At 41.9% G+C, this 13,184-nt stretch overlaps 1 protein-coding gene across 3 annotated transcripts in view; it reads left to right on the top strand.

The window, feature by feature from the left end:
- The window catches only part of KPNA6 (karyopherin subunit alpha 6), a 45,729-nt gene that overhangs the window by 17,467 nt on the left and 15,078 nt on the right, over positions 1–13,184 (top strand). For 2 of the 3 annotated variants that reach the window (XM_024554504.3, XM_045190771.3), the window contains exons 2-4: positions 10,700–10,833; positions 12,474–12,566; positions 12,973–13,072. In XM_024554504.3, coding sequence (XP_024410272.1) covers positions 10,700–10,833; positions 12,474–12,566; positions 12,973–13,072 — 327 coding nt within the window. Of the gene's footprint in view, positions 1–9,926; positions 9,962–10,699; positions 10,834–12,473; positions 12,567–12,972; positions 13,073–13,184 lie in introns of those variants that run through there. The other variant, XM_024554505.4, reaches the window with a different exon arrangement.

A 13,184-nucleotide genomic window follows, 5' to 3' on the forward strand; every position in this document is an offset into this window, starting at 1 on the left:
GAATGACCAGAGACACCATCTCTGAAGTTTCATTCCCGCTGTATCAAGCTCCAGAATTCACCTCTCTCCTCAATTCATTTTCATTTCTCTTTCGCTCAGATTCTCTTAATAGACTTAATAGACATTTAATTTTAATGAAAAAAATGTTTGAAAGATTTATATTTATTTTTAGAGACAGGGGAAGGGAGGGAGAAAGAGAAGGAGAGAAACATCGATTGGTTACCTCTCTTAAGTGCCCTGACTGGGGACCAAACCCGGCAACTCAGGCATGGGCCCTGACCCTGGCAACTTTTCACTTTGTGGGACGATGCCCAACCAACTGAGCCACGCCAGTCAGGGCAAAAAAAAAAAAAGTTTTCAATTACAGTCAACAGTCACTGTATTACTTTCAGGTGTACAGCATAGTGGTTAGACATTATATATGGAGAGATTTGTTTATTTTCGAGAGTACTGTATTTTGCTGTGTACGCTGCATGATCACAGTTTTGTTCTCACATAATGTCTTCGTGTTCACATAATGTACTTCCTCTGTGTGCGTCTGCATCTTAGTCGTCACTTTGGATTAGGGCCTTACCCCAGGATTAAGACGTTATCCCAAATACAGTCATGTTTTGAGGTACTGGAGGTTAGGACTTTAATATATGAAGGGGGAGCATAATTCAGGCCATAATAGGGTCTATACCTATTTAATATACCTATTATACCCATGGTATGTAGTCATCATACCATGTATAATGCGTACCCTTATTTTCCCCTCAGAATTTGGGCAAAAAGTACACATTATACACAGCAAGATACGGTGTGCATATTAAAGCTGGGGACAGTGAAACAAGGAAGGGTTTAGGAAAGAAGAAGCAATAGGAGAGACCCTAGGCGGGGCTGCTTTGGCTCTCTAGAAGCATTCTGGAGAAGAAGTGAGCCAAGGCCAGGCTGCTGTCAGCTCACTGGAAAATCAGAGAAAAGGGAGCCATGGACATAGGTTCCAGGGGTTAGTCCAGGACCAGCTGCCGCTACCCATTGGTCCCCTGGTTGCGAATCTCATGGGGACCCTTAGAGTTTATGACAAAGTTCATTGGAAAAGGAGATTCAAGTGCCCCAAGGAGGGTGTGTGCTGGGAGATTTCTTTTTTTTTTCTTTTTTTAAAAATATATTTATTGATTATGCTATTACAGTTGTCCTATTTCCCCTCCACTCCACTCCATCCTGCCCACCCCCCTCCCTCCCACATTCCCCCCCCATAGTTCATGTCCATGGGTCATACTTACAAGTTCTTTGGCTTCTACATTTCCTACACTATTTTTACCCTCCCCCTGTCTATTTTCCACCTATCATCTATGCTACTTATTCTCTGTACCTTTACCCCCCTCTCCCCCTCCCACTCCCTTATTGACAACCCTCATGTTCTAGTTGTTTGCCTAGTTTGCTCTCGTTTTTGTTTTATGTGTGGCCATTAATAACTGAGTTTGCTGTCATTTTTACTGTTCCTATTTTTGATCTTCTTTTTCTTAGGTAACTCCCTTTAACATTTCATATAATAAGGGCTTGGTGATGATGAGCTTCTTTAACTTGACCTTATCTGAGAAGCACTTTATCTTCCCTTCCATTCTAAATGATAGCTTTGCTGGATACAGTAATCTTGGATGTAGGTCCTTGCGTTTAATCTTGGGTAATGTAATTATGATGTGCCTTGGTGTGTTCCTCCTTGGGTCCAGCTTCTTTGGGACTCTCTGAGCTTCCTGGACTTCCCGGAAGTCTATTTCCTTTGCCAGATTAGGGAAGTTCTCCTTCATTATTTGTTCAAATAAGTTTTCAATTTTTTGTTCTTCCTCTTCTCCTTCTGGCACCCCTGTAATTCGGATGTTGGAACGTTTCAAGGTGTCCTGGAGGTTCCTAAGCCTCTCCTCATTTTTCCAAGTTCTTGTTTCTTCATTCTTTTCTGGTTGGATGTTTGTTTCTTCCTTCTGGTCCATACCATTGATTTGAGTCCCAGTTTCCTTCTCATCACTATTGGTTCCCTGTACATTTTCCTTTGTTTCTCTTAGCATAGGCTTCATTTTTTCATCTGTTTTTCGAACAGATTCAACCAAGTCTGTGAGCATATTGATAACCAGTGCTTTGAACTGTGCATCCGATAGGTTGGCTATCTCTTCGTCCCTTAGTTGTATTTTTTCTGGAGCTTTGAATTGTTTGTTTGTTTGTCTTGGCACATCTGTTACTTTAAGGGGCGGAGCCTTAGGTGTTCACCAGGGCGGGGTAATGCTGCTCGCTGCGCTGTGATGCTGTACGTGGGGGAGGGGCCGAGAGGGAGCAAGGCGCCCGCCTCACTCTCCTCCGGATTTCAATCTTTCACTCGGCTACCCACAATCAAACTGGGCAACTCTGGTGCTGGTTCCCGAGTAAGTGGGCCTGTGCACACTCTAGGCCCCTGTGGGTCTCTCCAACAACCTCTCCTGTGAGGCTGGGAGTCTCTCCTGCTGCTGCCCCAACCCCCAGGGGCGCTTTCAATCAGAGGTTTGAGGCTTTATTTCCCCAGCTGGAGCCCTGGGTTGCGCAGTCTGCTTCCCTCCCCGCCGTTCGTCTGGTTTATCTGTGGGCGAATGTGGTGCCGCTGTGTGCCACCCGCTGCTCTGCCTGCCCCGTTCTCCTCCACTTTGAGTCCGGCCCTCTGGGTTTATCTGTGCAAATGTGGGGCCACAGGGTCTGCTAGTGCTCGGACTGCCTGCGCCATTTGTCCCACACTCTGCCAGTCTCAGTCCCGCCACAGCCACACGAGTCCTCTCCACCCCGGTGCCAGTCTTCGCCCCTCCTACCAGTCTGGATGAATGTTTATTTTCTATTTCCTTGGTGTCAGTCCCCCTTGCTGTTCGATTCTCAGTTCTGGTTGTGCGAGGAGGCGCAGTGTGTCAACCTACGCCGCCATCTTCCGTAAGTCAAAAGTTTTTTGGATGCGATGGAGTTATGATGCTGCGAAGGATCGCTCATGGCCGGCGAGGGGCTCGGGGAGCCCTCATGCAGGTCTCTGCCGCATCCGCTGCGCCGCTGCCCAGCAGACCCAGGGGAAGGGGCATGTCTGCTGCCTTAGACCTCCGCCTCTTTTTTTTCTTAATCCTCGCCTGAGGATATGTTTATTGATTTTAGAGAGAGGGAGAGGGAGAAACATCGGTGTAAGAGAAACATTGAACTGTTGCCTCCAGTACGTGCCCCAATTGGGGATAGAGCTCACACCCTAGGTATATGCTCTGACTGGGAATCAAACCCACAACGTTTTGGGTGTATGGGACGACGCTCCAGCCAACTGAACCACCTGGTCAGGGCCAGTGTTTTTTTTAAACTCTCATCACAATCACCCCAACCACTCCAGAAAAGGGCAATATTAGAGTTAGTTTTTCCTTTCTGTGTGCATATAAAACTTAATTTTTTTCCTTTTGCAATACTTTTAGTAACTTTCAGATTAGAAATTTAGAGGAAAAGAAATGTTTATAGAGGGAGAACCTAGTTGGTAAGGTGTCATAAAGTCACTTTTAAAAGTCTTCTTTTGTCAGTTTTTAAAATCTTGAGTTTGTTTAAATAATGTAAAAATGTAAGGTGTCATAAAGTCACTGCAGCTGCAGGGAACAAGTGTAGGATTTCTGAGAGAAGTGAAGACAGGGCAGAGTAAACAGTTTAGGCTTAAGCTAGTTTGAATAATTCCAGAGGGTTTGGGATATAGGAGTAGTCTCTAGTTGCCTACTACCTGGCCATGGGGTGATTAAAGCAGAGGAATATTGCTGTCTGGGGTCTGTGGCTTTGATGGGTTAGTTTGCATATCAAAGACATGCTCTTTAGGAATTAGCAGACCTGAGAAGGGCAGTCTCTCCCTGGGTCTGTAAGGCCCTAAAATCAAATACCAGAACTTCAAGAACATAGAAAATAAGAAAATAGAGTTAAAATAATTGGCCCCATGATGATGAATGCAAATAGATAAACAGACTCTAAGAAAACATAGAACAGGGATTCTATGTCAGATTTAATTGGATACAGTATGCTGCAATTAAAAAGTGTGTGTGTGGCAAAGTATAACAAAATTTACCATCTTAACCACTTTGAAGTGTACAATTAAGTAGCATTAATTACATCTACAGTGTTGTGCCACCATCACCACTGTCTGTCTCCTAACTTTTCATCACCCCAAACAGGAACTCCACTGTCTAGTCTACTTTCTCTCTTTACGACTTTGACTACATTAGGCACCTCATATAACTAGAAATAATATATTTGTCTTTTTTGAGTCTAGCTTATTTCACTGTTTCAGGGTTCATCCATGTTGAGCATATGTCAGACCTCCATTGCTTTTTGTGGCTGAATAATATAGTCCATTGTATGTATATGCCACATTTTATTTATCCATTCATCTGTTGATGGACACCTGGTTTGTTTTTGGTTTTGTTTTTGCTTTTTGTAAAAGTTTGTCAAGGGTTATTCTTATCTTTTGACTATTATGAATAACACTGCATTAAACATTGGCATATAATGTCTGATTGAGTCTCTGTTTTCCGTTCATTTTGATATACCAAAGAGTAGCCCTGGGTGGTGTGGCTCAGTGGATTGAGTGCTGGCCTGCAAACCAAAGTGTCACTGGTTCAATTCCCAGTCAGCACATGCCTGGGTTTTGGGCAAGGTCCCCAGTAGGAGGTGCTCACCAGGCAGCCACACATCAATGTTTCTCTCCTCTTTCTCCCTCCCTTCCCCTCTCTAAAACTAAATAATTAAAATATTTTTTAAGGTTTTATTTTATTTATTTTTAGAGAGAGAGGAAGAGAAACATCAGTATGTGGTTGCCTCTCTTGTGGCCCTGACTGGGGTCCTGGCCCACAACCTAGGCATGTGCCCTGACTGGGAATAGAACCGGCGACCCTTTGGTTCTCAGCCCTTGCTCAATCCACTAAGCTACACCAGCCAGGGCAAATAAAATCTTTTTAAAAAAGAGTAGAATTGCTAAGTCACATGGTAATTGTGTTTAATTGTTTTGAGGAATTGCCGTACTGTTTTCTCAAGAGGCTACACTGTCTTAACTTCCCCATAACAGTGCGCCAGGTTCCACTTTCTCAACATCTTTGTCACATTGTTTTCATTACAGCCCTTCTAGGAGGTATGAAGCGGTATCTTGCTGTGGATTTGATTTGCATTTCTCTAAGACTAATTGGGTTTAGTATCTTTTCATGTGCACATTGGCCAAATGTCTATTCAGACCCCTTGTGTATTTTATTTTATTTTTTAAAGATTTTATTTATTTATTTTTAGAGAGGGGAAGGGAGGGAGAAAGAGAGAGAAACAGCAATGTGTGGTTGCCTCTCAGGTGGCCCCCAATGGGGACCTGGCCTGAAACCCAGGCATGTGCCCTGACTAGGAATCAAACCGGCTACCCTTTGGTTTGCAGCCCACACTCAATCCACTGAGCTATGCCAGCCATGGCCCCTTATATATTTTAAAAGTGGGTTGTTGGTTGTCTTTTTGTTGTTGAGTTGTAGAATTCTTTACATATTCCAGGTATTAAACCCTTATCAGATAAATGATTTGGAAATAATTTCTCCCATTCTTTGAGTTGTCTTTTCACTTGTTTTTTGGTGCTTATGCTTTTGATGTCATAGCTAAGAATCCATCACCAAATCCAAGATCACAAAAATTTACTTCTATTTTTAATTCCCTGGGTTTTATGGTCTTAGCTTATATATTTAGGTTGTTGGTCCTTACTTTTTTTATATTATATGATCCAACTTTATTCTTTTGGATCTAGAAATCTAGTTGGCCCAACACTATTTGCTGAAGAGACTGTTCTTACCCCACTGAATGAACTTGAGACCCTTGTAAAATCAGTTCGCTGTCAGTAGATGTGTGAATTTGTTTCTGGTTTCTTGATTCTGTCCATTGAGCTATATGCTTATCCTTATTTCAGTACCACAGTGTTTTGATTACTATAGCTTTTTAGTTAAGTTATGAAATTAGAAAGTGTGAATTCTCCAATTTTATTATTTAAGGATCTGTTGTTTAGCCCTGGCCAGTATGGCTGAACAACACTAGTTTAGCTTCATCCCATAATGAAACTAAATTATGGGATGGAACATCATACCATAGCCAAAAGGTTGCAGGTTTGATCCCCGGTCTGGGCACATACCAGAGGCAACCCATTGATATTTCTCTCTTACATTGATGTTTTTCTCTCTCCCTTCCTCTCTCCTTTCCTCTCTCTCTAAAAGCAATGAGAAAAATGTCCTTGGGTGAGGATAACAAAATAAATTGTTTTAAATATATTTTATTGATTATGCTATTACAGTTGTCCCATTTCCCCCTCTTCACTCCCCTCTGCCCTGCACACCCCCTCCCACACCCCGTTTAGTTCATGTCCATGAGTCATACATATAAGTCCTTTGGCTTCTACATTTCCTATACTATTCTTACCCTGCCCCTGTCTATTTTCTACCTACCATTTATGCTACTTATTCTCTGTACCTTTTCCCCCTCTCTCCCCCTCCCACTCCCATGTTGATAACCCCCCATGTGATCTCCATTTCTGTGGTTCTGTTTTTGTTTTAGGTGTGGTTGTTAATAACTGAGTTTGCTGTCATTTTACTGTTCATATTTTTTATCTTTTTCTTAGATAAATCCCTTTAACATTTCATATCATAAGGGCTTGGTGATGATGAACTCCTTTAACTTGACCTTATCTGGGAAGCACTTTATCTGCCCTTCCATTCTAAATGAAAGCTTTGCTGGATAGAGCAATCTTGGATGTAGGTCCTTTCCTTTCATGACTTGGGATACTTCTTTCCAGCCCCTTCTTGCCTCTAAGGTCTCTTTTGAGAAATCAGCTGACAGTCTTACGGGAACTCCTTTGTAGAGAACTGTGTCCTTTTCTCTTGCTGTTTCTAAGATTCTCTGCTTCTCTTTAATCTTGGGTAATGTAATTATGATGTGCCTTGGTGTGTTCCTCCTTGGGTCCAGCTTCTTTGGGACTCTCTGAGCTTCCTGGACTTCCTGGAAGTCTTATTTCCTTTGCCAGATTGGGGAAGTTCTCCTTCATTATTTGTTCAAATAAGTTTTCAATTTTTTGCTCTTCCCCTATAGGGGTTCTGGTACCCCTATAATTCGGATGTTGGGATGTTTGAAGATGTCCTGGAGGTTTCTAAGCCTCTCCTCATTTTTTTGGATTCTTGTTTCTTCATTCTTTTCTGGTTGGATGTTTCTTTCTTCCTTCTGGTTCACACCGTTGATTTGAGTCCCAGTTTCCTTCCCATCACTATCAGTTCCCTGTACATTTTCCTTCGTTTCACTTAGCATAGCCTTCATTTTTTCATCTAATTTGTGACCAAATTCAACCAATTCTGTGAGCTTCCTGATTATGAGTGTTTTGAACTGTGAATCTGATAGGTTGGCTATCTCTTCGTTGCTTAGTTGTATTTTTTCTGGAGCTGTGATCTGTTCTTCCATTTGGGCCTTTTTTTTTTTTTTTGTCTTGGTATGCCTGTTATGTAAAGAGGCAGAGCCTTAGGTGTTCACCAGGGTGGGGCAACCCACGTCTGGGCTTTGTGGCTCTGTATGTGGGGGAGGGGTCCGAGAGGGAGCTATGGTGCTCTGCTCTCTGCCGGATTTCAGTCACTCCCCCCGCTACCCACAATCAAATTTGGTCCTTCTGGTGCTGATTCCCAGATGGGTGGGTTTGTGTACATTCTAGGACTCTGCAGGTCTCTCCAATGAATTCCTGTGAGGCTGGGAGTTTCTCCAGCTGCTACCTCAACTCCCACAAGTGTTTTCAACCAGTGGTTTGAGTCTTTATTTCCTTGAGCTGGAGTCCTGGGTCGCCAGCCACAGCCTTACTGTGAGTCCTCTCTGCCCGGCTGCCTGTGTCTGCCCCTTCTACCGGTCTGGTTGAATGTGTCGTCTTTATCTCCTTGGTTTTTGGACTTCCATACAGTTTGATTTTCTGGCAGTTATGGTTGTTTTTTGTTTTTCAATTGTTGTCCTTATTTTGGTTGTGCGAGGAGGCACAGTATGTCTACCTACGCCTCCATCTTGGCCAGAAGTCAATAAAATTTTTTTTTTTAATTTAAAAAGAATCCATTGTTGCCCTGATTGGTGTGGCTCAGTGGATTGGGCATCATCCTGCAGACCAAGGGGTCACCAGTTCAATTCCTGGTGGGGGCACATGCCTAGTTTGCTGGCCAGGTTCCTGGTTGGGGAGTGTGTGAAAGGCAGCCAATCAGTTTCTCTCCCTCTCTTTCTCCCTTCCTTCCCCTCTCTCTAAAAATAAATAAATAGTCTTAAAAAAAAACAGAGTCTGTTGTTTAGGCCCAGGCCCTGTGGCTCAGTCAGAGCATTGTCCTGATATTTCAAGGCTGGGTTCTGTCTGTGGTCAGGGCACATACAAGGATCAGCCAATAAATGCATAGATAGGTGGAACAACAAGTCAGTCTTTCTCCCCCCTTCTCAAAAATCAATAAAAACATGTTTTCGGGTGAGGATTAAAATAAATAAATAAAAATAAAACTACCATGTGATCCAGCAGTCCCACTTCTCTGAAATGAAATCACAGCATGGATGAATCTTGAGGCCACTATGCCAAGTGAAATAAGCCAGGCGGTGAAAGACAAATCAAATATAGTTGACCCTTGAACAACACAGGTTTGAACTGTGTGGGTCCACTAACAGTTTTAAAAAACATGCAGATTCATTGTTTTAATCTGTATTAGTGGGCCCACACAGTTCAAACCCGTGTTGTTCAAGGTCAGTTGCACATTTTTATGTGGAATCTAAACAACACAACTCATAGAAACAGTAGTAGATGGGTGGTTGCCAGGGGCACAGTGGGAAAAATGGACAAAGGTGGTCAAAGGGTACAGACTTCCTGTTGAAAGGTAAGCTCTGGGGATCTGATGTGCAGCATGGTAACTGTAGTTACTCTGTATTATATATTTAAAGTTGCCAAGAGAGTAGATCTTAAAATTTTACCGTTAAAAACAAAAAGGTAACCCTGCAAGATGATGGATATGTTAACTAACCTTATTGTGGTCATCATCTTGCAATATAGAAGTATATCAAATCATCACTTTAAACTTACACAATATTATGTGTCAATTATATCTCAATAAAGCCAGGAAAAAAATTTAAGGTGTTACTTGCTACTTTCACTGCATGTGACAATTGTACTGATGTTTTTAAAGCAATGGTGGGTACAACTGTTGGCACCTTAGCACAAATCAAGACAGTGGCACCAAGGTGTACTAGTAACCCACGTGTTCTTACTCTTCACCACCTCCCACTCACTGTTGGAAAAAAGATGCTACTTGCACTTAAGAATGTCCTTGATGTAACAGCATAAATTCAACCCTTGAAAATGTGTCTGGAGGAAAATCACCTTGTGGGCTTATTAAGTAACTAGCTAAACTACACACATTTTTAAATTGACACAGTTTTTACTTGGAAGAATGGCTGCCCGAAAAACTCATTATTCAGACTTAGGTATTGGCCAGCATTTTCTCAAAATGCATGAAGTCAGTCAGTATTTGTTGCCAGTGATAAAATTACAGCTTTCAAGTGAAAAGAGAATTTCAGAAAACTTGTATATACCACCTAATGCTCAACTGTCCAGTAGGTTTGTAATAGAATAAAATGGGGTGGGGCAGGGGTGAGACCAACGTAAAAATGGTTAAATTATGTGGTATTTACACAGTGAAATAATATAACAGGAAAAGTGAATGAAATACAGCTCCATGAAAAACATGGGTGAATCTTAGAAACCCAGTGGAGTTGGGGCAATTCTCCGAAGCCTAAATACAGTATGATACAATATTTAGGGATGTACTTACGTGATTAAAAACAAATACAAAGATGACAATTCAGGATAGCGTTTTTTTGTTTTATTTTTTTTTTTTGGCTAGAGTTGGAGTGGAGATGAAGGAATAGGGGAAGAGCCCGCAACTGAATTCAGGTATATTGATAATGAGCTTAGATTTGGTAATGGGCTTTCAGATTCTCATTGTATTATTTTGCTTGGTAACAACATTGTTTCTTTTTGTATATATCAAACATTACAGATTAATTTAAATTTTTTAGTTAAAAAATGACTGGTAGGCATATGGGTCATTGTAAAAAGATAATCATGTTCCACTGAATTGTATATGTTACAATTATTTCACCTGGCTAGGTTAAATATATTCGAGTTTATTGGGAAGGTCATATGATTCTCTCTTGTCATGGAAGTGATCATGGCATGTGAGCATTTACCACATGCTAAGCATTGTTCCAAGAAGTATTTCATATGTATTAACCTATTTAATTTTTCTAACAACTCTGTGAAGTAGGAACTGTTTTAAAGATGAGATCCTGAGGCATCAAGATTGAAGCAGTTTATTGAAGGTTTGCACAGTTAAGAAGTAGAAAAGCCAGAATTTGAACCTGCATAATCTGGCTCCAGGGCCTACACCTTTGACTATTAGGCTTAATATCAACTGCTGTAATTACACTTATTTAACCAGCTTACTATGATTAAAGGTAACTGTGTGCTGGTAGTGTTAGAGATGTCAGGTGCTGTTACTGAGATTATTAGGCCTCCTTGAGAATCTGGGGTCTCCCTGAGTAGGGGGGTGGGTAGGGACAGAAGCCCAGTGGGAAAAAAATTCTGTCTTAAGAGCCTTTGTCAATGTGTTTGTATCATCTCTTCTTCTAGAAACCATGGCAAGTCCAGGCAAGGACAATTATCGAATGAAGAGCTATAAGAACAATGCCCTAAACCCTGAGGAAATGAGGCGAAGAAGAGAAGAAGAGGGCATTCAGCTTCGGAAGCAGAAGCGGGAGCAGCAAGTGAGTTAACCAAATTTTTTTTTTCTCGTTGAATAATTTTTTTAAAATTATATTGATTATGCTTTTACAGTTGTCCCATTCCCCCCCCCTTTATTCCCCTCTGCCCTGCACACCCCCTCCAATCCACATTTCCCCACTTTAGTTCATGTCCATGGGTTGTACATATAAGTTCTTTTAACCAAATGTTCTTTTTTAACTTTTTTTTAAAGGATTTTATTTATTTATTTTTTTTTTTAGGGAGAGGGGAAGGGAAGGAGAGAGAGAGAGAAATATCAATGTGTAGTTGTCTCTCACATGCCCCCTACTGGGGACCTGGCCTGCAACCCATGCATGTGCCCTGACTGGGAATCAAGCTGGTGACCCTTTGCTTCCCAGTCCGATGCTCAATCCACCGAGCCACATCAGCCAGGGCTTAACCAAATATTCTTAAATGTACTGTTTAGGGAAAAGACCCAGATGCCACAGTTGGCTTCCACCTTGTACTCTCACCCTCCCTTTAGGAAAGTAGCTGAGCCGCCATGTTCAATGGTTTCCTTTGTTGTAAAGAAATGTTGGAAGCTTCCAGAAAGAGAAAATCAAGCCCTTATTTTTCCATAATTTAGGACAATTAAGACATCATTTGTGTCTTCAATATAACATACTAGTTCTGGCCCCTCGTTGCCTTCCCCCATCCTTACCCTATAGTGACTATAGTATAGTCAGTGTAAGCCTGGCCATCGGTTCCCAGCTCCAAGCCTGGCCATTTAAGAGGTTCATCAGCTGCCTTGTTTCTCTTTATTGGGTCCATTCTTTGTAAGTCATCCTAGGCCTGAAAATATATTAATGGCTCATCATTTATGCTCTGCCACACACCCACTAAATTGGTGCCTTGCCCAGACTAACATGCAGTCACTTTACCTGCTTTTGCCTACCCCCCTGCTTTACCATTATTCCTTCCCTTCAGAGTCTCTTATACTCTTCACCTTTTACACAGAGGAATTTAGAATCTTTAAAGATTGATTTGTTTATAAAAACACTCCCTTTAGCCATGGCTGGGTAACTAAGTTGGTTAGAACATTGTCCTGATATACCAAGGTTGTGGGTTCAATCCCCAGTCATACGAGACAACCTACAAAAATCAACCAAATAACGCATAAATAAGTAGAACAACAAAGTGATGTCTCTCTCTCTCTTTCTCTCCCTCCTTCTCTTACCCTCTCTCTCTAAAATCAATAAAAAAAATTTTTTTAATGATCCCTTAGCCCTGGCAGAGTAGCTCAGTTGGTTAGAGCATCACCCTAATATGCCAAGGTTGCAGGTTCACTCCCCAGTCAGGGCACATACAAGAATCAGCCAGTGAATGCATAAATAAGTGGAACAATAAATCAATGTTTTTTTTATCTCTCTCTCTCCCTTCTTCTCTCTCTCTAAAAATCAAAAAATAAAAGTGGTCCCTTAAAAAATTCAATCAATTGGATATAATAAAAGGTAAAGCCCTTGAACATCTTTCCATGTCAGTATGTTAAACTTGGCATTTTTTCAACCCTGCTAGCATTTCCTTGACAGTTATGCCATAATTTAACATCGGGTCATTCTTTGATTTTGTTTTTGTGTTTGCTTCAGTGAGTAGTCTTGCCACCATCTCTTCTCTTTACTTGCAGCTTTTTAAACGGAGAAATGTGGAGATGATTAATGAAGAAGCTGCCATGTTCGACAGTCTCCTCATGGACTCTTATGTGAGCTCTACCACTGGGGTAAGGCCCTTGCTTCATGCAGACCTGGCACGTACCTGCTTCTGCAGAACAGAGATTGAGCAGTTTACATCATCTAGTAGTTTCGCTGACAGCCATGCTAAGCTCTTTCTTCCATGGGCCCTTTCGTAGCTGGTCAGCTTTAAGAGTCAACAAGGATTCATCTCTGATGGAGACACCTGAGGAGACATTTAAGGAAAGCTATCAGTTGCCTCAGAAGTTAGGAATCATTGTCCAATGTCCCAACCTGAAGCAGCCGTGGACTAAACAGACACCTTCTCCTGAGCCTGTCTGTTGGGCCGTCCTCTTGCCCTCAACTCGTTACAAAGCAGGGTGCCACACAGGATTATGTGCTCTTATCTGGCTCCAGTGTTGGTTTGCAAAGCCTTGAACCTCTTTTGTGTTCTAGGAGAGTGTGATCACAAGAGAGATGGTAGAGATGCTCTTTTCTGATGACTCTGACCTGCAGTTAGCAACCACTCAGAAATTCCGGAAACTGCTCTCCAAAGGTACAAAGCCTGGTCCTCCCCAGAGACTCCCTACATGATTCAGTGTCTTGTTTCAACCTACTCCTCCTCGCTCTTCTGCTCTAGTCCTACTGGCTTTAGTGTTTAGATAAGC

This window comes from Desmodus rotundus, chromosome 3 (genome assembly GCF_022682495.2).
Source record: "Desmodus rotundus isolate HL8 chromosome 3, HLdesRot8A.1, whole genome shotgun sequence".
NCBI classification, from domain to species: Eukaryota; Metazoa; Chordata; class Mammalia; order Chiroptera; family Phyllostomidae; genus Desmodus; species Desmodus rotundus.